Here is a 26,601-nt window from a genome sequence, read left to right on the forward strand (position 1 = left end):
TATTAACCAAGTACAGAAATGCAGAGGAAAGCAATAATACTACAAAGTTAAACATACTACTGTTCATGAATCTGCTGCATTTACTTTACTGCATCATGCATCTGCAAATGGCAAACACGTATTCAATTACATCTACTGCAAAACATATGAAGCAGCTTAACATAATATCTGTCCAAAAAGCATTCCTCATATGAAACAGATACAAGGCTTAAAAAATAAAAAAACCAAAGACATCAGTGTCTCTGTAGTCTCCGGTGCTCTGCAAGAATGTGAAGACACACTTCACGCAGGATTCTCTAAGCCACTGGGGTATTCCTGGGAAATGCAAAGGTGCAGATTTTTTTTCCGCCTGGTCATCACTTTGATAGCTCTCAGACCATCACAGACGATCCCTGCCGGAACCACCTTAAACAGGCCATAATCAATCCTCCTCTAACCAGCCTCTCAGCCCGTTTTACCCAAGGCCTGCAGGAATGATCCAAAACACAGTCACTCATTCATTGGGGCCTGATAAAAACTTACCGAGCCAAACTGTAGTCCCTTTGTTTTTCTTCATTTTCTTGTAAAAAGGAGTGCATAACGGTGTGTGTCACTGTAGTCAAAGATCAGCAACGACAAGAAGAAAGTCTGTCCTTTCACTTTCTATGTCCAGCACAGGGGAGTGTATTTTAAGAAATTTGTAAATATAAACATTCAAAGCAAAGGGGAGTAAAGTGATACATTAAATATATATTTTTCCATATAAAATGCTGGAAAAATTGTGATTTTTTTGGGGGGGGGTGATGGAATTGAATTTACAATGATGTGATAGAGAAGTGAAGCAAATCCTCACATCTAAGAAGCTGCGACCAGAAAAGGCAAATCATTTTCAGTCAGTCCACTGATCAATTAATCAGCCTCTAAATGTTTGATGTAACACTTTAAAGAAAGTTACAATTGCAAACCAAAAACAAAGCTGGGATGAGAAATAGACATTTAAAACAAACCAGTATGTACAGTAAAAAAAACATAAATTACTTATTTGATCTGAACTTCTATCATTACAATAGATGCAAAAACAATCATTTCAACCTTTCAAAAATACAAAAAGTACAAGAAAATAAATGTAAATGTAAAATGTAAAAACATTTCTGTTGAATTATTATTTCTCCATCTTTGCACTAAAAATTTCTGAAACTTCGAAGAATTAATACAAAAACTTAAAACTACTGATTTATGCAGCCTCACAATAAACCCTCAAAGCCCTTTATTGGAGAGCTCCACACTGAGTGGCTGAATATAACAGTATGATTATCAGACTACAGATGCCTGTCCTTGAGAACAAACACAAGATGACTGAATATGGAGCTAAAATGTGTAATGCATTTTTTTTTCATTCACACCCACAAACACCTAGGTCATAGAGCAGGTTGTATGATCAAGTGACTCACCATTGACTGTGAGGTGCACCCAGCTGCCGTTGTGGAAGGTGTCGTACTGTTGCTCCAGCATCAGGACCCTGCACTCATACCAGCCCTGGTCCTCGGAGCGCACCGGGTCAATCTGCAGGGAGGCCTTCCCATGCAGAGAGGCTCTACCTGCAGACGGAGTGGAAAAGAACAACAGATTTAACCTCCTCAGAACTATACACATCTATCTTTTTCTGCATTTCAAGACAAATGTGTGCTTTTCCAGCGATGGTCCACTTCTCCATTTAAACTCACACCTAGTAGCTTTCCTTTGCCACCACGAAGATCTATCATATCAGCTGGGGGTTAAGTGCTTCACTTTACCCTTTTATTTTTCTTGCAGCATGAAACACATTTATGAAGGACTGGGTTGGCCTTTTGCACCAACAGTAGGCTACAAGTTATGGTGTAGTATTTTTAGAGCAGGATCCAGAAGGACAAAATACGGCTTTGTCTTCTAAAGAGATTAAAAAGATCATATATTCTTCCAGTGAGTATAATATGTTATTAGGATTAAGTGTAACAACAAACCTCCTGTTTTTCTTCTCTCTGAAAGGGCTCCATAAAGTCAGACTTTGAACTTCTAGTTATTAAAATAAGCACAAGCCCGAGCCTGTTTTGATGCAAGTCCAAGTCAGGTGTGACAAACAAATGCTTTTTACCGACTTATTCCTGTTCAGGGAGTACAACAGTCTGGAGTTTGTCCAAGCACTGGATGGAAGGGAAGGAAAACACCCTGGACAGGTTTCCAGTCTCTCCCAGAGCTAACAATCCCTAACTCTCACTGTGCATTCATATCTCCAGGCATCTTTTAGCACCTATAATCAACCTGACTTAAAAATCTTTGAACTGTAACACTGAAACACAAATGCGCATATAAGTACGTGCAGACCCTAGATCCCCCCGAAACTCCAAAAAGGGTTATTAGCAAAAGAATTTTGTTTGTGGATTAAAAAGTTAAGTTTAACCCTAACCCTAACCAGTTTTGGAAAATACCCTTATTTGAGTTCTTGCTTAAAGTTAGTTCGTCTTGCTTAAATCAATATCGTTCTCATATGTGTTGGATATGAAGTTACAGCCAGCAGGTGGTTAGCTTAGTTTTAACTTCAGTTTTTACACAGACAAAACAAAGCTATAGATGGAGTTATCTAGTGAGCTTTAAAGGTGCTGGTAGGCAGATTTTGCTACCTTTGGCTGGAGCCAGGGTAACCGTTTCCCCTTGTTTCTACTCTTTTTGCTATGCTAGGGTAACTGGCTGCTAGCTGTAGCTGCATATCTTAGGGACAGACATGGGACTGGTATTGATTTTTCTTCTAACTCTCAACAAATAAACACTACAAACTGTCACAATTTTTTTACCATAAATGAACAACCATCTGGCTTGAGCTACTAGGATCTATGCAAAAAAAAACTACCCAGGAGCCACGTCTTCATCTGAATTAAAATTAAGTATTTGGTGTCGGTGTGGAAAAAGTCCATCCTTCTACTTCACAGAAATCATCTATTTCTAATAAAACTTCTCCATCCGCGCCTCTTTTTTTCTTCGAGGCTAAGGATAAATTGGACTTCTAAAAGGAGGAAATCACAAGGGATGAGAGAAGTTCAGGAAACCAGGCATGGTGAAATCTTCAGCTGCTTAGCTGTCTGTCTTCAAGCCTGCAGCCCGCTTGCTCACATGGCTGCCTCTGACAGCCCAACAGACTAAAACACTCGCTTCTGCTCTGTCTGACAAGTGTTCTCAGATGAAGCATTTTTCAAAACTTTGATGTGTAGATGTACTGTAAGCACTGTTTCCTCTTACTTCAGAGTGAGTGTCAGGCAAATATATTGATGTTGAGGGTGGGCTGAATTGCTCTACCAGCATGCGAGAGACAGATACCCCAATCCTGGGAATGCTGCCATAGTTTGGGTAGAAAACTGACGTTTTTTTTTTTTTTTTGTTAGCAGAAAATCAATACAGCAAAGAGGAAGAGAGAGGAGTGGCAACTGCAGTCTTGCAACAAAAAGGTAGCTTGTCTTTAAAAAGTCAGGTCTATTCAGCCCGGGCATTGAAGTGCTGAGTGGGGTGGGTGGTGGCGTGAAGGGTAGGAATCAGCTTCAGCTCCCATTTGTCAAGGAGTGAGAGGGTGCTGCTGTAAACAGAGTTAACGGCACTGTATCCACGTCAGGACTGCCCCCCCCCGGGCATACACCACTTACACAGCACAGGGTTCTGTCTACTGTGAAAACAGAGGAGCTAACACCTTGTTCAGATCACATCGCAAGCTTTGTCAGATAGGAAAGCTTTGGAAAGGAAATACTAAAAATCCAAAGTGACAAAGCTGGCAGACACAATGTGGTACACTAGAAAACAACTTTTAATCACGAAGAGCAACGATTAAAAGAGGAAAAAATAAAACTAAAGGGCAAAGATCATATCTATGCTTTGGTTAAAGTTGCACCATTATAAATACGAGCACTAAAGCTACCTGAACAAGATATAAAATTTGTGTATGACATTTTTCATCCCACATTTTGACTTGTCGTAAGACGGAATATAAATAACATTGACAATAATTCTTTTCCATTTAATGTTCACAGGCTGTGTCAGAAACTTGCCCCTTGTTTGCCCACGACTCCCTATTACAAGCCTAGTATGCTGTGCTCTATAGTGAGCAGTAAATAGAGATTTCAGACACTTCTGAATCAGCACTATATCTCATTGCTGACAGGTGTTGTGCTGCAGGACTGCAATTTTCACATCTATAAAATACAACACAATGCATGGTGGGAATATTAGCATATATTAGTGTAATTTTTTTTGAGGGCATTATATTGAGTATAAATTTCACACTCAGAATTTGGACAGTCGAACCGAATGGTGCACATTAAATATAAATATAATATTAAAAATAGAAAAAAGTTTGACATCAGCTTCTAGTTTTTATTCTGATTCATTGGGAGTTACAGTGAAATAAAATCCATTATTAACATTAATGTAATCTATTCGGCTACATACAGAATGTTTGTATCTGGTTTTGCCCCAAATACATAACATCACAGGTTGCTAATTTTAGCTATTCATCCAGTGTGACTACAAGGCTAGCATTTGAGGCAATCATCTTGGAATAAACCATGAACATTCCCAAATTGGAATAACAGGAGGTTGTCCTGTTCTTCCCATTCTGCTGACATGGCTAATATGCAGATTTTGAACACAGTTAAGTAAGTCAGTGAGTGTTGCGTGCAGAATACCAGGATACTGGCCCTGCTAGACCTAAATGGAATGCAGCCATTATTAATATTTATTAGTAAAACATATGTTTTTGCTGCATTTGCGTGATGCTGGCAGAAGGTACACATTGAGAAACCCTCATGTTATGTTGACTTGGTAGCATTCATGCATTATTCCATGATGGTAAATACATAGATAGCCGTCTAGTCAAACTAGATAAACATGCTAAATTTGGTGTTTTATGGTGTTACGTAATTGCATTTGGTCACAATTAAAATCAGACAAACAAAGTCTATATTGCTCCTTTTCAATTGGCCAGATCAACTGAATTAGCGCCAATATTGAATTTTATTCATATATAAATGCCAGTCATGGTGGTTTTGTAGCTGTTTTGCAACTACCATCAAATGGGAGATATCATATCTGTCAGAAATTGCTGTTATTTCTGATGTGGAGTTAAAACTAGCAGGCTGCATGTTTTTTCCTGCTTGTAATTGCAGTCTGAGAATATGCAGCATTTTCCAACTATGAAAAAAATGCAGTGCCAAGCTAACCACTAGCTGCACGATAAAGTGCTAGCAACTGAATTCAAGAAAAAAGCAAATGACACAAAACGGTTGTACCTCAATATTTTTTGTGTTCACATAATCTTTAAACCCTCTTTCTTTTAACAGTAAGAAAAACATCAGTCAACAACAGCCTCCAATGTACATGTAGGGGAAGTAGATCAGATCTCAATAAAAACATCACATATACACACATGTGCATGTTATCCTCGTTCAGGCTGCAGCTAAATACGGTGCTGAGAGATATGATTTCGTTTTCCAACAGCTTGTCCCAAAGCGGGAGAATCTGACACTAAAATTTCATAAGCTGCATATCTGAATTATTGATTGCGTCTTTGCTTGAGTGCGCTCAAAAATAGATGTTTTTAAATGTTGTAATTTCCATATAGCCGCAGGACAAACTGGCAAAAATGATCCAGGATAGATTTGAGTCTGGAAAGAGATATGTACCATTTCTCATTTAGCAGTGAATCAGACGGGGAAAAAACACAGTTGTAATGAGAAAATGTCTTCTCTTACATTTGAATTGCATATTAAAATTAATATACTGTAGGCCTCTTAATAATCAGTAAGACTGGAAAATGAACAATGGTCACTGACCCAGTCAAACTGAGTCACACAGAAACCGGATGGATTTAGTATCACCGAAATCAAAAAAGCAATATGCACCATCTGCTACACCACACTTTGATCACACTGTAAGTACAGTATTCTTGTATAATCTGCTCTGTTTTGGTAGCAGCTGTGTGAGGGAATAATGGCACATTTACTCTATTCGCCAATTTTATTCATATTGAGTGATAACAATGACCTATTATGGACCTATTAAGTGCCCCAAAGAGCATTTCATAACGTACAGTCCGGTATTATTATCACACTGTCACCATGCACATGCAATCCCCAGAATACACTTTAATCTATGTAATGAGACTGGCCATATTTGTGTTGCATCTGTTCACTGGTAATTCCTCAACAGTGGACTCGATGGCACATGGCAGAGGCCCACTGCTAGAGCCCCAGTGAGCACAGTGGAGTGTAATGCTGTTTGAAAAGTGCTGCTCGCTCATACCCTGCTGTTAGTCAGGAGGTTAAAGTAAACAGTGAAAGGCTCCAGCAGCTGCAGTATCTACAGTAGCCACTACAAAACAAAAAGAAGGGTTCCCCAGACAGTGAGTCACTGCCATTAAGCTTGTTTTCAGTGATGACCTTGTTTGAAAAAGCCCATAGGGAGGAATTTGTGTGAATTCAATATTATTCACACTGCTTTCACTCCACTCCTATTAATAAAAAAACAGAAAAGTCTGTTATGTCCATGTTCAGGACGCACACACTAGGGAGATAAATCCTCCAGCTTTTCGACAAGCTGTGCTTTGACTTTATTTCACAGCCTATTGCCAGGTCAGGCAGGGGCTTTGTACTTGGTAAAGAGGTGGGAACAGGAAGGAATAATTCTAACCTCGTTCTGACAGCTTGTCATCTTGTCACAGATGCTGAAGCAACATCAGAGGAACAAATTTCCTGCTGTGAGGGCAGACATATTGTCTAAGCCAGGACAGGGAGCCCTTAAAGTTGTCTGATGCTGTGGTGAATGTGAAGAAAAACATTTAGTGTTAACACATCTATAGTATTTTTTATAGCAATATACAGCACACTCAGTTGCCAGTTTATTAGGTACACCTAATACAACAGTCATGCAATCAATCCTACCTTCATGAGCAAGCTTCAGTTTGTTGTGCTGTGGAACTGTACTGCATTATACTGACATTATTTATTAAAGCCAGTGATTTGTTGGTTATAGCTTCATAAAAGGAAAGATTTTCACCAGATTACCTCACTTTCTAAAACCTTCTATATGTGCAGCACATGGGCTTTTTTAATATACTGTATTGACTCTACACTATATGTGGTCTGTGCTGCATCATCACTGGAGTGTGCAGGAAAGCATGTATGTACAATGCAGTCATAAATTGCTGAGACACAGTTATTTCCCTCTATGCAGTAGCTGTCCCTGCACAGCCCTGAACGCCATGTTAAAACAGAAGAAAGTGCTGCTGAGGAACGAGCACAGCCAAGTCTTTCTCTGAGAACTCACAGTGAAGGCCTCAGTGTACTGTACCATGCCTTATACTTAGAGCCCAAACAGACGAGGTACCATTCTGAGGGAAAACACCCTGGAACTCACCCTGAAATTTCAGGTCAACCTTTCCGACGAAATAGGATCGGGAGGCACATGTACTCAGCACATTTGCCCTGCAGGATATTTAACTGGTCGTCACAAATGTCTCTGCTTTCAGCCAGAAGCTCATAATTATGTCTGCAGTAGTGTGGGGAAATCTGTATACTGTATTATCATAGAAATGTCAACAGAATGATTATAGTAGCGCAGGGCCCTTAAAACTGAAATTTGTAATGCTTTGAGGATTCACAGCTTGATGGACTCACAAAGGTAATTTTGAGCTGTTTTAACTGTTGGAGACAGACAGTAATCTCTGGCCTCTCTCTTACTTGGTTGACAATACCAATGCAGTCAGGTTGAGTCTCTGTCAAGGCAAACTGTTTTCTAAGTGACAGTTTTACTGAGACAAAGCAAAACAAAGTCAGTAACACAAGAATCATACGCCCTGTTATCTTTGCTGTTGTTAGATGAGAAGTTCTGTATGTTCAGTACGCTAAATATGAAGCTAGAGGCAGCAGCAGGTTAGTTCAGCTTAGCATAAAGACTGGAGACAGGGGGAAACAGCTAGCCTAGCTCTGTCCAAAATCTGCCTACAAGTGCCTCTAAAGCTCAGAAATGTTGTTTTGAAATGTTGTTAAATTTCTTACAAAACCAGAAGTGTAAAAACAACACATTGTCGTTTTATAGACGATTATGTGTTTGGACCGTTTCTCAGCTGGGTGCAAGCCTTGTGGTTACTGTGAGGTTACCGGCACATTAAAACTACAACATGTCATTTTAGCTGTTGGTGCTGGTGGGTGGAGTTTGAGACATTTGAACGGTCGAATTTCAATCTGTCTTGAATTTTTCTTGGATGCATTTATACTTTGCTTTTTTTTTTTTTTTTTTAAATCAATCCGCCCATGAAGCATGAAGTGACTTAGTTTAGGCAGAGTCAGGCTCGCTGTTTCTCCCTGTTTCCAGCTGAGCTAACCTGCTGCTGGCTGTAGTTTCATATTTACCATACAGACCGGAGAGTGACATCAAACGTCTCATCTAATTTAAAACTGTAGAGATTTAGAGAGAGAGGACTTACTGTACTTGGCAATTAAAAAGATCTTGATCCTGATTCCTCCCAAGACACATCCAAATGCTCTTTAATTCAAAAGTTTTAAACTAAATCCACTACAGATAAATCAGACTTTTCATAAAGTCTCTGTATTTTGTCAGAGCTTATTTAGCTACATTTATCTTACCAGTGTACTCCGGGTCCACATGAGGAGGGTAGAAGCGGAAGTTGATGAAGAAGGGAATAGGCACTCCGAACTTAAACCACTCCACCACATAGGGGGGCTGCTGGCCGTCCAGGGGAGGGGACACGTCACACCCCAGGATCACGCTCTCTCCAGCGCGTGCCGTCACAAACCGGGGCTCCTCTCTCACTCCGTGGGCACCTGATGAGAAAGACGCCGCTTTCAGTACAACCAAGGAATTTTAATGATCGTCTCAATTGGGCTGACGTCTGACATGCCAGAGAACAAGGTGCAGGAAAATTCTTCTACACAGGATTCCTCCAGACAAAGCAGAAAAATCTCATTGCATTCAAGTCACCCAAGACTAATTTACAAACAATAATTGGATGGCAATTAAAGGTGATCGATTAAACTGTTGCATTACACTTTGCTTAAGATGCATTGGACGCTCACGGCCTACAGCAAGATCACTGTGCAGATTCTGAATGGTCACTGTGCACATGGGTAAACCCACTCCCTTTCATCAGCTTTCCTCATGCCTCCATTGTCATCTGTCACCTGCATCTGTTGGTGAGTGGTTTGTGGCTGTGCCATACTGTACTAAATGAGCTGCCAAGGGGTTCCATTGATCATAGCTGGCTGCTGCTCAGATGAGCTTTACTATGAGCACCACCAGGCCTGGCGTTTAGCCATGAATGTCCAGGCACGCTGCCGAGCGTTGACCTATCAGATGACTGAAAGGTCGGCATACCTGCCTCAGCAGAACGCTCACTCTGGGAATGGATTTTCTCCAGCTGCCACCCCCACTTTCATTGAACCGGCTGTATCTCCACCGTCAGAGCAAGCGTGACTACCCGCCCACGCCCAGGGGGGAAATCGCTTCAGGGATCAAGAGACATGCTGACGTTTCACTCCAGAGAAACACCAGCTGAATAACGTAATGCTTTCATTAGCAGCATCATTTGCATTATCTGGGCAAATTTTTTACAGGAAGAACAAATACACTGGGACTTGGAAGTATTATGGGCTCAAGCAGCACCAGTGTTACTGTCTGTAATGGCGCTCCTCTCTTTCATGTTCAACTCCCATCACCGATGTGTGAAATGGAAATTTCATATGACCGAAAGCACTTCAATTGTGCACGCTGAAATTAAAACCTAAATATTTTCATCCAGTTCTTCTGTCTGAAGAATAAAGCTCTAACTCCACCTCTAAAGGCCATATGCAGTTTACCAGTTTAATCTGCATTATCCTGCGATAGAGTTAATCTACTTTATTCGTTTCAACGAGCACAGATTCTGGACTGAAACAGAGCAGAGATGTGGTCAGCCAGTTACGGACCACAGTACTGGAATCTGCTTGGCTATTGTGTCTCTTTAGTAAGAAGGTAAAAGCAGCCATGCTTTGCTACCTTGAGCTCTAATTAGCAAAACAAAACCAATGAAACGTGCGCATGACTCACTCAACCCCACATGAGTATTTAACAGCCCCTGCCGGTCTTCAATAGACCAGCACCAGAGCACAAGAAACTGCACAAGTCTGAACATTAACCTAAAAGATAATTAACTTCCAACCAACCCACTGTAAATGTTACAAGTGAAAAATATGCTCACAGGGGAACGGATTGACAGCTGCAAGCCACAGAGGTTGTACATGAACAACACAAACATGAACATGAATAATTTGAACCATTTAAATCATGCCGATAATAAAGCGGCATTTTTCATTAAAATAGAACCGTGTTTGATCAAGCACAGCTTGGCGCGTCAAAATGCATAAAGATTGCTGAGACTGATAGAGTGGGGAGTTGATTTGTGCAAAGACCTTCATGACGCTGTATGAACCATGACCTTTTAATACACTTCTGGGGAAACCTGTCCCATCCAGTTATAAGCACAACAAAATCAGAAATCTGCTAAACTAATCCTTTCAGGCTTGCCAAAGGCCTGAAATTCACACCTGAGCATGCTCCACCGCAGCCTCATTTATAACACCTTTAAAAACGATTATAACAGCCCCTTTCAGCGCTCCACACAGTTATTGTTTTGAGTCATATGACACCAAACTTACTTGTTACATTCTGTTTAGAAAAGAAAGGAAGGAAGAAAAAAAAAAAAGAAAAGAAAATTTGATCACTGAATCCCAACGTGGGTGCTGTGAGGAATGGTTCCACCGTGGAAAATGTGCTTATTCTCTTTCTTGCTGAGGGATGAGAGGATCAATGCCACTCTGATACAATATGAAGCTAGAGTTAGCAGCCAGTTAGCTTCACTTAGCACAGAGACTGGAAACAAGGAGACAGCTTGGATTGTTTAATCCCAAAAGTTTAACAACTTTCAAGGTGGTGGCAGGCAGATTTTGTTGCCTTCAGACAGAGCCAGTCTTGCTGTTTCTCCCTGTCCAGTCAAGCTAAGCTAAGATAGCTGTCTACTTCATATTTACTGTGCAGACATGACAGTGGGGTTGATTTTCTCATCTAACTCTTGGCAAAAAAAAAGTGTATTTCCCAAAATGTCAAACTGCTCCTTTAAACAACTGGAACATGCATATTGCAGCTTTACTTCACTGATTTCATCTTCTAGCCACCATCTCTCACATTTGCTAAGAAAAAGCTATTAGTTATTTATAATAAGTTATTTATATTTCTTTAAGGACACAGCAAGACATTTACTGGACATTTGTAAAAACATTTTACCACCTCAAAAACAAGGTGATATTTACAGAACATTAACTACTTCTTTATATGTAAAAAAAAAAAAAAAAAAAAAAGAATCAACACCAAAATCATCATATTTAAGTTGTGTAAGTAAAGCAGTGAGATGACACAATAGGAAGGTCTGCTGCCATAAATAGAGCTCTAAGATACATCTCAATCCTTAATACAAACTGGGTCTGTGACCCATAGTTGTACATGTTCAGGACCGGGGTGTTAGATAACAAATTATGGTCAATACTTGAAGTATCTTTTATCTTGGGTCCAGCTCTCGTGCTCTATGGCTTTCAGAGGAAAAGATCATGCAGGCTCCCATCCATAATGAAACACACTGGACACATTGTTTGGTTTGAGTAAGTAGAGTCACTTGACATGAAGCACAGGCTCAAACCCTGTGGCACAAGAGTGGCTGCTGCTGAAATCCATTGTTTTCTCTGCAGACAGTTCAGGTTGCAGAAGTTTTAGCGGCTCAGGTTTCTCAGTGACAATATTTTTTGATCCCGATGGCAAGAGAAGCACATCTTGGACAGAGAAGAGACTTTAAAGGCTCGAGATAATATATTGGAGGGCTAATAATTCTCCAATTCTTTTATGAGATCCTCATGAAGGGACGATCAGCACAAGCTTGGTCACTGCTATAGCCTTTTTAATTTCCTTAATGGAAATGTAGGGTTTATGGGGGCTTATTCAGGGGAACTATTTATGCTCTCAATGAGACATAAATGTTATACAATGATCCATGCTTAAGATATTCCACACAGACAGTACTGCGGATGTAAAAGCATCAGTACAGTTAAGAGATGATGGCAACTCATAATTGCTTTGGCACTGTAAACATAAATTCAACTAAAGTTGGAGAGTGAACCGTAAAACCCCCCAAATACAGAGAGGCAGATATCTGTTGAGTAAGATCTGCATAAATCAGGCAGCTAATAAATCCAGAAGACCAATATGTTTTATGTATCTATCCTCGGCATATAGAGGATTTACTGCTATGATCATGAATTCCAACAGGGTAACAATTCAATCATCTGTCAAATAAATCATCTATATGGCTGGCAGTTCATGTACAAAAGCAAAACACAGGGGGGATAATTCCACATTGTTAGGCACAGGTTAAACAGGCAGTGTCACAGCAAGTTAGTCAGAGCCAGAGCCAGGGCTGCAACCTGTGTTTATTTTTATTATTGATTAACCTGCTGATTTATTTTCTTGATTAATCATTAATCAGGTCTAGGGCTATAAAATCTCAGAAGACAGTCCCATAAGGGTTTAAGATTGGATTTAAGAATGCACACTCGTGTAGAAGAACTTTGTTTTTATTCATATCTATTTGATTAAGCATTTTGCAAACCCTTTAGCTTTAACTTGTGACCCATTTAAAGTGTCACTAAGCAGATGAAACTATAAAGAATGTTTGTTGTTTTTGCCTGAAAAAAATGTAGTTGACAATTATTTTTCTGTCAATCGACTAATTGATTAATTGATTAAGTGTTGCAGCTCTAGTCAGAGTTTTCCCTTTGTAACAGATCACTCAGTCAATAATTATAGTGGTCTTTCTATATCTGTGGAGATTATCTATAGAGATCAGATAAATAAAAACATATTAGCAAAGCGGAAATGTGAACAAAAATATCAACAACTGAATGAAGCAGCCAAAGACAAGTGTTAACTGATACAGACAACGTGATGTAACATCATAAACCAGTAAGAGACATCTGTTTGCGGTCAATCAACAGCTGTCCAGACCAGCACATGAATCACTGCAGCAGAACAGTGGGGGCACACGGGGTTAAATCTGCAAGAGATTTCAACCCAGAGTGTTTTTCAAGTGGCAGTGGCTGAAAATAGCTCTTTTACTAAATTGTACTTTCAGTAATGATCACAGATTTGTACAGTAAATAGACTCTCAAGGCAATTTTGGGCAATAACCAGGCAGCACAGAGCTGGAGAAATGTTTTGACAGTAATGAGGTCCAATAACACACTGAACAATATTGAGGAAAAATATGAAAACTGAGGGAGTTCAATGAGAGACAGTTTTAGATTTAGAGGAGTGCTTGGGTTTGCTAAACCTCTTTTTTGACACGAGCGCAATATTTCACCCAATAAACCTAAAATCTAATATTTACCTCATGCTTGGATTTGATTCAGCGTATGAGCTAGGGAAACCATTGCTCACTGCAGTTGGAGATTTTGTAAAGGATGCATCAAGAGCTAAAACGCTGCGTGTGTTTCTCAGATGTGAGGATATGAGCGCCACTTTATGCTGGACAGGGCTCCCGATGTGGAGGATGTAATGGAATATAGACTGGACGGAGGCTGGAGTGAGAGTCTCAAGGACATGCAGCCACTGGGCTGGATGGGCCACTGCCAGGGCGGTAATTGAATGCCAGCCTGCATGTGCTGAAGGTCACATCAGAGAATGGCCTCAGTGTGTGTGTGTGTGTGGTATGCCTATGTGTATCTGTACATACAGTATCTGTGTATCAGTGTTAATATGGGTCTACAAAATTGAAGTATAGGCCAGTGCATGATGTATAAATTGTATTTGTTCTGTAATGGAAATTACATTTGCATCAGCAGCTACACTTAAAGGGAAATTTAGGCAGAGTGTGTTTACATACACACCAGTATCCCGGTTTCGAGTCTTAATCTGGTTTTGGTTATATTCAGGGTATGGCATTCACCTAGTTATTCATCTTCTAGCATAAATGACTCTACATGGCTTTAGGAGGAACCTATTTTGTTTTCTTTTAGCCACAATTACCACCCTGCAAGATTTGCCCTCTCTATCTCATCACCAGCAATGAAAAACACAAGGTATGTTGGCTAAATTAGTTTGTCTGCTAGATCAGTCTTTCTGGCTGTGTTGGAGGTTGTTTGCATCAAACAATATGTAAGTAGGCTTTATATTTTGTACCCTCTCTTAGATGATCACAATGATTACAAAAAAAAAAACGTTTAACTGATAAGTCATTTTCGATTTCTGTTCTACTATTTTGGTCAACCTGCATCTGCACAATCACCCTATTCAAACACAGCAATCCATTCTTTAGCTATGGAGCCAATCCTGGGTGAGGGCGCCAGGTCACCAGTCTCTCACAGGGCTGACATATAGAGACAAACAACTATTCATGCCTATGGCCAATTTAAAGTCACAAATCAACCTAACCTAAATTAACCTGAACTGTATACCTTTGGACTGTGGGAATCCTACCGCACACAGGCACCTGCAGATTGACTCGAGGTGGTATTGCTGCTGCCCTCTTACAGAAATGATCTGAGTCACGGCTCCACTCACATACTCCAGTTGAGTACGAGTTGAAGCTTGAGTGGATGTTTAAATCCTATGCTTCATGTATGTCATGATTTATTCACGAAGTCTGTTTCAATAGACAGACGTCACGTCCAGGCTGGTCTCTGTTCCAGTAACTGATGTAACTCTGTGAAACAATTAAACCTTCATGATTTTAACAAAGTCAAACAACATTTACTTTGTGAGCACAGAAAAAACTACAGCTCCCATGAAAACAAAGATAAATAGCAGCAGCGCGGTTCCTGTCTGTCCTGCTGTTATTACAGTATGTTTGTACTGACCACGACCACTCAACTCGTTCATGAACTCCCCCTCTGTCAAGCAATGATGTTTAGTGCTTGTCTTGGGCTTATGGGAAATGGTGTTCATTGAAGGCTGCTAAACACCTAAATATTGAATAAACAACAATATTAGATACTACTGTCCTTCTCTGGACACAAAACATACTCTTGAGAAAAGCTCTGTTCCACAGCTGGATGCTTAGTTATTAGCGTAGTTACAAATGTCAGTGGGATTTTTAATGAGGTTTTCTTGCTTCTGGAACAGAACCCGAGAGTTCAGGTTTCACTTCAGCTCTCTCTATCGGCCCACCCAACCTGGCTGGTAAGGCAGCAGGTGAGTCCTCAGACTTGTAGTCACTGCAGAGTAAGGCTGCTTTTTACAAGGTCAGAAAACAGCCTTATCTTTGTTGATGATTTTGCCATTTACAATGAACCAAAAGTACATCCACACAGTAATGGGGGTCAAGCTGATAGTGAATTTTAAGAAAGCAAAGTACTTCAAACAGTCTGTTTTTTTCCCCATGTTCAAACGAAAGCTTGTATTTCAAATATAAAGTGACAGCACTTATCTCTACACATAACTTCTCTCCAGCAAACATTCACAACTGGTACAGTCAAAGTGTAAACAAACAGATTTTGCACATTTTACAATAAAGTCTGCAGAGCAGAAGGTATTTTCCAGAAGGTGGCATTCAGACAACCTCAGTGCCTGCTGCTTTCACTTTTCTACAGGGACAATCCAAGATAGATTGGGCCTCTTCATTATTTAGCTCTCTCTAATGACAAAGTTCTCCTCTCAGACAAGCAATGCTCAGTCAGGGATGCAATGGATGTGCTGACACCTGCTCGAACACACAGTGAGGACACAGAGAGAGAGAGAGAGAGACAGAGAGAGAGAGGTGTGTGAAATTGGCTTGGCTTGCCAAAGGCACAAAGGGCGAACCAACATTGCTAGGCACTGCACTACCAGAGGTGCACATTACAGGGCGTCTTTGGCAGGAGCTGTAAGTCACAGACATTCCTCAGTCCAGCCATGATTCAGGCATTTTTTTTCCCCACAGCATTTTTTTTTTTTTTTTTTTACAAGAGTTATAAATGCTTTAGCCAAGGTGTTTTAAAGTAATTACACAAAGAGGCATATTGCTGCTGACAGTGCTTATTAGTGCTTTCATGTGGCTTGTCTAACTACAGCTGCTTATGAGACTGTGTTTCTTCAGCATCAATAAATCGTATGTAACAGTGTGAGTGAAAAAGTCAAAGCAACAGAGCTCTCCTGTATGTGAACTGCTCAGACAATCCACAGAACGACACTGGCTCCACATATCTTCCCATCAACGTATCCACTTCCATATAATTCCCATTTGCTCCCTCCCTCTCTCGCACTCACTTCCTCTCTCTATGACTCACATACACACTCGTGCTGCAGTCTCAGAGCGACATAAGTGTGCCCCGTGTGGATTCAACACTTATGTCTGGAAACAAGTGCCTCTTATGCAGATGCATGTGCATATGTGTTTCCTCAAAATAGAGAAAAGACATGACAGATTCAGGGTTGTAAAGTTCCTTTCAGATGCATGAAATGTGTTCTTGATTGGGGTGGAGTAAGTTTAGCGAGTATGGTGGTGTCTTGAGAAAAGATGAAAGTAGTACTGATTATGACTACTATATCAGTGTGGTTCCTTATTTATCAGATGATTTATATGTCTCTACATTAGTATATAAGATTAGATTCAGTAGCATCATTAGTGCTGTTTGATATTTAAGCATCATGGAAATTGTTCAAATCACAAGGATTACTGTCAAATATAACCCTGCATCATTTATGGTAGAAAATAAAAAGACTTCCTCCATGGTAAATGGATGTAAATCTATGAGCGCTGCAATGATGAATCAATTAGCTGATAAACAGAAAATTAATTGAAAACTATTTTGATAATTGTTTAACAAATTTAGTCATTTTACGAGCGAAAATTCCAATATTTGCTAGTTCAGCTTCTAAAATGTGAAGATTTCATGTCGTTCTTCATCATACATGAAAGCAAACTGCCTTCAGTCATTTCATTGACTACATGATTAATTGGCAGAGTAATCGAAAGAATCATTAGTAGCAGCCCTTAAATCTAGACAAATAAAACAAACTACTGTCCAAAAATAATATAGCTAATAAATAAAATAATTCAAAGACATTGTTATTTTGCATACCATATAACGTTTTGTTTTTCTGTGTCATGTGTCATTTGGCCCAACCTACATAGGATTACAAGACACTGTGATGTTACAAAAATCTTATGTTAAAACTCTGAGCAAAAAAAAGTTGTATGTATATGGCTTGAAATATTATATGTTTAAAAAAAAAACTCCCCGAAATTCCTACAAACCTTCAGTTTTAAATGTGCAAGAAAGATTATGTCTTGACCACAAGCAGGTGGTGGCCTACAACTAAGTCTGATAATCCTGATGAGTGCAGACAGACATGGGAACAAACCATTAGTTGGGTTGCTTCAGTAGAAGCGTTCATCATCTACATTTTGAATACCGCTCAAAGACAGAGGTGGAAAAAATAAGAGATACCAATCAGTCCAAAGCAGAAATAAATTAGTGGAGCGCCCTGTGCAGGAAATACAGTAGAGATGTGATAGCTCTTAATACAAACTGTTGACTTAACTACTTTATCAAGTCACCCTTTAACAGGATGGGCGGTGTTTCTGGGACAGAATCCAGTCCTGCTCTAGGATACATTTTTTTAATCAGTTAAAACTATATCAGCCTGAAGACCTTCATCCATCACTGCTGCGAGGAACCATGAAAAGTGCTTCCAGGTATATGTAGCTCACTGTATAAATTCAAAGACATGACCATCCTCTTGAAGAAGATCCACTCTGCCTCCTTCATGAAGTGCCTCGATATCATCTGTTCAGTGCAGCCCAGTCTAAATGATACAAGTGTCCATATCCTTATCTCCAACCCTGGATAACAGAGGGGTCAGCGAGTCTTTACACTCAAAACCACTACACTTGATCTAATTTCAAGGGATTTGATTGGAAGATGTTTCTCTACCAACTACTCCACTCACAACATCCAACGATATAATCATAAGCATGTTCTTACAGCGTATGCTGCCCATAAGGTTAAGGTATGTTTGAGTTTAATCTTATGTTTAAAAGAAAGTAATGTTGACTCTTGGTAGAATATGGCATGAGTGAAAATTAGCTGGTATAGATTACAAGGTTATTTTCAAGGGAGGCCCGTGCAGTAAGGGAACTGACAGTGTTGGTTATTATAGATATGAAGTGCCCCCTCTTAAATCCATTTTTTTAAAGAAGAAATAGAAAATTATGTAGCACCTAAGTGAAAAATAGTTAATAAACAAATGTCAATATCTACTGAGTAAGAAAGACTAACCAAAATTTTCTTGCATCAATACACGCAATGTGATTTCTCTAGTAACTAACCCATTGAATGACACGCAAAAAGGTTAAAATGTGCGCACATGACACGCAAAATGTCCCAGAAAGTGCCGTGCTATTTAAACGCTATCCCATGAGACCTCCTTAAATACAAGCTGAAAACTAAGTACGCAGTTCCTCCAGCATGCCACACAAATGTCAATTAAATTAATACTTACCGATTACCAGGCAGATCTGTAATATATCAGAGGAAAGTCAGGAAGACTCACAATTTAAAAGTTTTGTCTTTCTAGGAAACTTTGATGGATACCGGACGGATACACTACTTAATTTAAAGTGGTCACTTGTAGGAAATATACGGAAATATAGAATAGTTCAAGCAGGCAAACAATTATATTATTTTTGGTTCTGTCTCCTTTTGTCCCACAATAAAGACCTCATCGAAGACCTAAACGGAGCAAAATGTTTATCAGTTTCCTGTCTGCGGTGATGTCTTCAGACATCTTGTTTTTTTCCGAACAACCGTCCAAACCCTTAGATAATCACTAAAACAACAAATCGGTTCTTAAATAGTTGGTAATTTATTGTCTGTCGATTGAGTAATTAACTAATTATTTCAGAACTAGTATGAACATACCCTTTGGTGCATGCATACAATGCAGAATTGCATTGCAAAGGCAAAATCGGTATTGAGTCAGTAATTTTACTGCTGATACTGTGAAATTTGCACTGTGAGAGTTTCATTTTTATTTTCTACAGATGTCACTGAATGAAAGTATAATTCTGTGATAACTTCAATTGCAAATACTGAAAATGTGACTGATACATGACTTTCTATCAGTGGGAAAACTGTTAACATAAAACACAAATTTATTCCAAGTCAAATTCTTATGTGGCCCAGCCATGGCATGTGTGCAAAACAACCGCAGCGTGCTAAACTTCACAAGAAACTTTCAGAATCACAAGAATGACCTCAGTAACCTGCACTGCATAACCTCAATCCACTGGCAATTGGTTTTTCTCTTAAATCATTAAGTTAATTTATCAGTTGACTGCCTGATTAATCACAGGACTATAAATATTTATCATTCAGCTGCATGATAAGACTGATGGACTTCGCTGCTTGTCTCTGGTGGACAGATAATTTAACTGGGCCTACTGTAAGTGCAATATCAACACAATAACAGACTGTATTTTAATTTTAAGTAGCACTACATGTTTCCAGTGGCTGAGAGAGTTAGTCCTTCAAACCAGAACCACATGATCTGAAAAACTGGCTTTCCCAGAATGCTGCAGGGTTTGTTTGCAAGGAGACTCGGCTGTGACTGGACTGAGGGAGGGGGTGGGTGGGTGGGGGGGCATCACCAGAAAGAGCTGGCACACACCCAGTACTGAGAGTCTGCCATCCACAGCTTGAGCACAGGCCTTCTCCTAAGCTCATTACTAAGTACGGCGGAGAAAAAAATGAATAAGAGAGATGTAGTTGTATTGTACTGCATGTTTGTTAGAAAACTGGCTGGACCAACAATCAGGGGGAGATCATTTCAGAACAGCAAGTTAAAGCATCAGCCAAGCAAATACGTTCAGCTGACATAGTTTAAAAAAAAAAACTGGATAGGTGAGACCAGCAAGGACGCAACGCTGCTGAAAATGAAGATTATTAATGGCAACGATGGAGAACAGTACACTGATACTGAAAGAGGAGGTTATTATTGTGCTGCTGAGGACTGTTCAGACTGGAGTCTTGGGCGAACCAAAGACTTGAGAAGAACTTGTCTTTGTCTTTTTTGGGATTGTTGGAATGATTTTTTTCCTGCCTTTTAACTTTAAAGTTAAGCCAGTGGGAGAGGGTGGAAACTAACTAAGTGCATTTAACCTTACTTGACATGCTTTACTTGAGTATTTCCATTTATTTCTAATTTATACTGTTACTCCAATATCTTTCAGAGGGAACTACAAGACTGTACTTTTCACCCCACTACATCAATGTGAAAGCTGGAACTGCAACGATTTGTTGAATCAACGGTTAGTTCCTACAGAAAAAATAATCAGCTACTGTTTTGATAATCAATTATTCATTTCAGCCATTTTTCAAGAAAAAATAGCAAAACAATATAAAGAAAGCAGGATTTCCTCCTTTTTTAGATATGTTATTGTTCTGGATCTTTCCTCCACTCTGGCAATAGGTCATAATAGAAATCAGTGAATGAATGAGAAGGGAATATGATGAGGTGTTACAGCTCTTTCTCATGTCAAGCATAGTCATCAGAGACACAGTAAGTGTTCCATTACTACTCAATATAAATCTATTCACTGTAATGGCAAGAGCAGAAAATATATTGTGCATCATACACAATGGTTTTGTCGCTATAGCAACACATATAAATAATGTCAGCACAGAAAGATAAGGTACTCAGCAGTGTGCAGCATTCGCAAAAAACTTCAGTGGTGGTTTCAGCCTTTTGCTGCATAGTTAAAATATCTTCTTTCAGAACACACGCACGCACGCACGCACACACACACACAGCGAGTGCAGACCAGCGTGAGCCTCAATCCATCAAATTCATCAAAAGTAAGACTTGTTCTCCAGTACACCATGTTTGCATTTGTGTGCTGAAGAGGACTAGTGTCTCAATTTTTGACGGTACAATTAAAAATATTCAGAAGTCAAAGGAAAAAAAATGAATACAAAACATTCATGAGGTTTTGAGTATCCAATCAGGACATGTGTTCATGAACAGGCCAGTGCAGAAAGCTGAGTTACAAACAATTACAATTGCAAACTCAACCAATAATTGACTTTTGATTGTCCTTTACCAAGAGAGAAAAACTGAAAGTTGTAGTCAGTTTTCAGCCAACACAGAAAAACATCATTAAACTGCAGTGAAGTGAATGTGGAAAGAAAGACACTCATGTCCCTTACTCATATCATTAAAACTTTTGAAAACACTTCAGATGTCAGACAAATTAAAACACTGCTGTCAAAACATTTTCTCAACCATCTCACGGAAAGCAGCCTCACACAATGTCCCAGACAGTCTCAACATCCCAACAAAAACCCAAGACAGCCCAATCTATCTGAAACTGGACCCTCAGAGACAGTAGGAGGGCTTTCAGACGCCGCTTCAGTACTAATGGAAAGCCTCAGATATGTGAGTGACAGTTTTGACACCTTCACAATCCTGTCTGCTTCTATATATTTCTGCCTTTGAAGAAACATGCCTTTAGAGGAAACCCGGTGACAAGAACAAGTGTGCCAAGGCACAGTTCACGAGGGAGCTCTGGACCCTGTGAAACATCAAGGAGCCGGCTCACAAGAAGCGAATTACAGATGAATACCATCTGGCCAAAAGCCAGCTCAACAAACGCTTAAAAAACACAGAGTCCCAGCACAGAACCTGAGAGGAAAGTCAGTCTGCCATCAGCGGCTCAGGCTGAAAATAGTCCTTCAAATATACCACTCCCCAACACTTGCCAATGACATTTAATTACTTCTATATTGCCATCAGCGTCCCTCTTGCTTCACCTTGATTGGTTGCCAAGTCACCGTTGACTTTGTTGAACTAACCTCGAGTCTCCCTGACCATATGCTGCCTCCGCAATGGGCACTTGGCACAAGAAAACTTCTCTGACTGTCCATTTAATGTGACTGATTGCTCATACCTGAGCAATTCTGTGTAAATCACTGACTGATCTGCTTAACCGGCTGTAAAACACAGTGCACACAGTGTGAGGTAAACATTTCTTATTAAATTTTTTGTAATTTAAAAAATTCTTTTTTTACATAACTTCAATCATTCAATTATTATTTATTTATTAAAGTTGTACAATTATTAATTCATAAAGTTGCGGACTCAATCTTAAAAGTGCACAGTGGTTTATAATACGATGGGCTCTTACAACCCTTCAACATTGTTTATGTTGCATAGTAATCCTCCAAGAACATGCATCTGCCCGTATTTGATTGGCACCTTGCCAGCTGACACTGCAGCGTGTTAACGCAAAAGCTGAGCAACATTTTTTTTGAATGAATTAAGTGCTGCAATTACGATTATGTTCGGTAGCAATTATTTCTTATTATTACCCAAAGGTATTTAATCTACAATGACATGAAGCAGAGAAGTGAAAGCAAATTATATCAAAAAAAATGTTTTCCCCTTTTTTGTTTACAATATTATCAAAAGTTTCTGTCTACAGAGTTTATCAACTACTCATTGCAGTGTTATGGGAACGTGTGCTCTTTCACATTGTCTGTTCCATTTAAGTCGACGCCCGTGTGCCTCACATTTTAAAACTACACATTTGCAGATGACGCCACCTTCACGGCCACCACATCCCTAAATGATACTTTAAGTCTGCGTAAGGGAGGAATATACAACACCTACATCTCATTGCATTGTGCCACTAACCACACTCACATATTATGGCAGTTTATTGTCTTACTATTTAAGCAGAGGTGTGCGAAATTTTATCTTGAGGATTTGTTTGTGTGTTTTTAAGTTTTTTTATTCCAAAATGTTCAGTTTCCGTCTTTCACACACCGCCATGCTCTGACCAGTGTGAGTTTCAGTATAAGCTCATTAAAATTAAACACATCATCTCTCCTAATAATAAGTCATTCCAGGGTATAATACATCTGTTGGTGTCTGGATTTTTCATTTGAAATTACATTGATGTAATTATGTATTTACAACTTACTCTGTCGTAAAACTGTTCTATTCCGTGGCCTTAATCCAAATACAGTCTATTATGATTTTGTTACACAACAAATTCTTTATCATTATACTTCATTATTATTGTGTTGAGGTGGAGTCTTATCTATACTGAATAGAAATATACATCTACAGTATATCATGGAGCACTGCATTAAAAAAGTACAATGGTACAGCATGATTATAGTTATACCTAATTTCATAATGTATTATCCAGCCCTGCACGTAAGATGTTGATGTCACAAATATTTCAAAATAATTTTACAATAACTATTTCAGGAAGTTTAAGCTAATTCTAAATGTACTTTTCTACCGGAAATTGTTGCCATTTTGCTGTAGACTCACTGGTCCTTTGTTTATGACTAACACTAAGCAAAGTGCAAATATAACAAAATACCACTCATGAGAAAGGAGCCAAGTATCAGTTCAGCTGAGCTGCCCTAATCCTACTTTTCTTTTGTTTGTTTTGGAGCATGTTCGTTTTCGACCATCTGTTTTCATTCATGTCCACTGGTACCTGGAAATCTGACCTCAATCGCTGATGCATTAATGGAAGAAAACTATTTTAATATGGTTTTTTTTTTCTAGCTGGTAGACTAGAGTCAGGTGTGGACCACCATTTTGTTAGTGATGTATCCACTCTAACAGGCTCTCGATGGAGAGGGTAGCGGCTGCAGCAGCTACCATGCATATTAGTAGCCTTTGGGTTCCAACAGGAAAGTATGTAATTTGCAGCTTTGTACCACAGTAAGTTCATGGCAGTTTATTTGATTACCATTTCTTAAAGGAATAGCTCAACATTTTGTGTAATATGCTTATTCACTTCCATGCATAGAGTTAAATGAGAAGATCAATACCACTCACGATTGCTCACGAAGCTTAGCTTAGCACAAAGACTGGGAACAGTCCTGGGAAATGGTAACCCTGTCCTGCTGGCTAAAAGTATTAAAATCCACTGATTAGCCTACTACTCTAAAGCTCACTAATGTTCTATTCTGCTTGTTTAATCTGTAGAAAAACCAAAGTGAAAAACTACAAGAGGTTACATGCAGCACTACTTGTTGGCTGGGAAGAGTGACTTCCTGGAGGCTCTGCTGGTTGCCTGGCATTGTCACAGTGACAAGAAAACTCCTGGAGGTCACTGCTCCTGGCAAAGAAATAATCCAGCACATAACACCCTGTAAAACCAGAAATGATTGTTTTATACATTTATGTTTTTCTTATCACATAAGGAAAAAAACGTCTGTGAGCCACAGAGGTCCTGCTGGTCCTGCCTTCTGAACATTCAGACAGAATCAGGCGAGCTGTTTCCCCCCCGTTTCCACTCTTTGTGCTAAGTTAAGCTAACTGGCTGCTGGCTCATGCTTAATACTGAACAGGCAAACACGAGAGTGGTATCAATTTTATCATCTAATTCTCAGCAGGAGAGCAAACATATATTTATTATTATATTTAATATGTATTGCCCAAAATGTGAAACTTAAGTCGATATTTTAAGACATTGTGACTTACTTTCTAGTGTGTTTTATTTATTTCATAGTACACATCAGTCTTCAAACTACGACCTGTAGATAGATTATTCTGCTCAAAAGGATTTTCACTTCTTGGCAATCCTGACTTTAAATATTGTTAAAAAAGCCTTAAAGTCTGAAGACAGGCTGCTGTGTTGTCTTTATCGTTTGCAATAAGAGATGAAAAATAACTCGCAGTTGGTGTTGACATGCGTTTCAATGCGTCAGTGTCGCACCAGACTATGATCAAACATTATATTCTGGGACACTGTAATAGAAGAAGTAAACCAGCTCTCATTTTTAATATGCTGTGATTTGTGACTCTCTGGCGCAGCCTATAATTCGGGAAGTAAATCACCTTCAGTGCAGTGCCGATACCAGACAACACCTTTGAATTGATATTATTAAGCCACATCTACGCCTTCATAAAATGGAGAATTTGTGCTTTAACCACTGACTGCACTGAGAGGCTCTGTTCCTTAATCAAATGTGTTTCACTGCATTACTGGACGAAGTTTTTGCGTTGTGCTGTGCTCAGATGTGGCTGTCAACACAGGAGGAGCCAGACCCTGTGAGCAGACCAGTTTTGACTGGGTATGTGGGGTCATTGGGATCAGTTACCAGGCGACAGCTTGGCACATGTCTCCCTCATCTGGACATAAGTGGAAGAGCAAGGTTAAGTAAGTACATGGGTCAATACAGAGTGCTCAGGAAAAAAAATATATGAACAAAAGGGATATTGTTTAGTTTGCAGCTCCAGGAATGACTAGTTTATGAGGCACTTAGATCAGCTCCGGGCGACCCTTGCAGCTTAAATGTGTTCAGGGCATCACATACAACGCACAGACCCTGTCCATGTGCAATGTGAAATTCAGCATATGAATCCCATGCATGCAGCCACGGGCTCCATCAAATCCAAGAGAGCATTTTATCTGACACGTGATGCATTATTTAGTTACTTTTCCATCTTGAGGGCTGAGACGGTCACACCCCTCTCTGGAGAACTCAAACGGGACTGCTTGCCATGATACAATGCACACATCCCCCCCCCCCCCCCCCCCCCCCCCCCCCCACCACCACCTCAGCAGCGGGGACGTTATTTCCCCATTTACTCGCTGCTTTATCACACAAAAACGAGGCTCACAGAGATCACAATACAGGCCTAACCCACAGCCGTATCAATCAGGCTGTCTTTGTCATGCTCAGTAAGAGTGGACACTAGTACTAGTGAATGATCCCATCTCCCATGCGTATGAGCAGGGCCATTTCAAGACAATTGGTGTTTCCTTGATGCGATTCAACCAGGGCTGAACTTTCCCGTGACATATGAGATATGCAGCCATTTGTTAGGATGAAACAGCCCCACAGCTCATATGAACCTAACATACAAAAATAATAATAATAATAATAAATTTTAAAAAAAATGTCATGCGATTACAAAAAGCAGCACCAAGCGCACACGAAGGCAGCAGAAATCATATGCTCTGTGCGGCACAAGATATGCTGCACTTCAACTCACCTTGAGCGGCCGTTCCTCTGGTGCTGAATACACTTGCTATCAGAGTGGCCACATACCAAATCATAGTACTATTGCCGACCAGCTATTACCACGCAAAGTGCCCCGTTCAACCAATCTCTCATATTCGACCTTGCACCTCACGGTCTCTTAGCAGGAGCCTCTTTTCATATCCTATTTCCTTGCCTCGTAGCGTTTCCCTTCATCCCTTCCCTCCCCCGTCCTTCCATCCGCATCCTCTCCCGAAGAGACAGAGCACCTGCACCGCGCGCTTGTAGTAGACGGAGCCGTTTTACGAGCGCATAGTGAAACCAAGTGTGAGAATGCAGCCACAGGTCCGCCTCTCCCGCCGTCGGATTGGCTGCCGATCGAGGCTTTGGGGCGTGTATTGGCTCTCTCCGTGCGCCCCGCACCCGGATGACAGGAGCGCGGCCGTGCGCCGATTCAAGGTGAGTTGGAGCGTGCCGTAGTAGTGGAGCCCAGTATCATGCGCACTGACAGAGCCGC

General features: G+C 40.0%; 1 protein-coding gene across 2 annotated transcripts in view; it reads right to left on the reverse strand.

The window, feature by feature from the left end:
- The window catches only part of igsf9ba (immunoglobulin superfamily, member 9Ba), a 67,202-nt gene extending 40,842 nt beyond the window's left edge, over positions 1–26,360 (reverse strand). The window contains exons 1-3 of one of the 2 annotated variants that reach the window (XR_011693490.1): positions 26,098–26,360; positions 8,640–8,837; positions 1,431–1,577 (exon numbers count right to left, since the gene is read on the reverse strand). Coding sequence is in view for 1 of the 2 variants with exons in the window: in XM_071496797.1 (XP_071352898.1) it covers positions 1,431–1,577; positions 8,640–8,837; positions 26,098–26,161 (409 nt within the window). In the remaining variant the exon portion in view is untranslated. The remainder of the gene's footprint in view (positions 1–1,430; positions 1,578–8,639; positions 8,838–26,097) is intronic. The other variant, XM_071496797.1, reaches the window with a different exon arrangement.
- Positions 26,361–26,601: the final 241 nt, after the last annotated feature.

Source organism: Trachinotus anak, unplaced genomic scaffold (genome assembly GCF_046630095.1).
Source record: "Trachinotus anak isolate AG129_WGS33_773 ecotype Australia unplaced genomic scaffold, CSIRO_AGI_Tana_v1 ptg000014l, whole genome shotgun sequence".
NCBI classification, from domain to species: domain Eukaryota; kingdom Metazoa; phylum Chordata; class Actinopteri; order Carangiformes; family Carangidae; genus Trachinotus; species Trachinotus anak.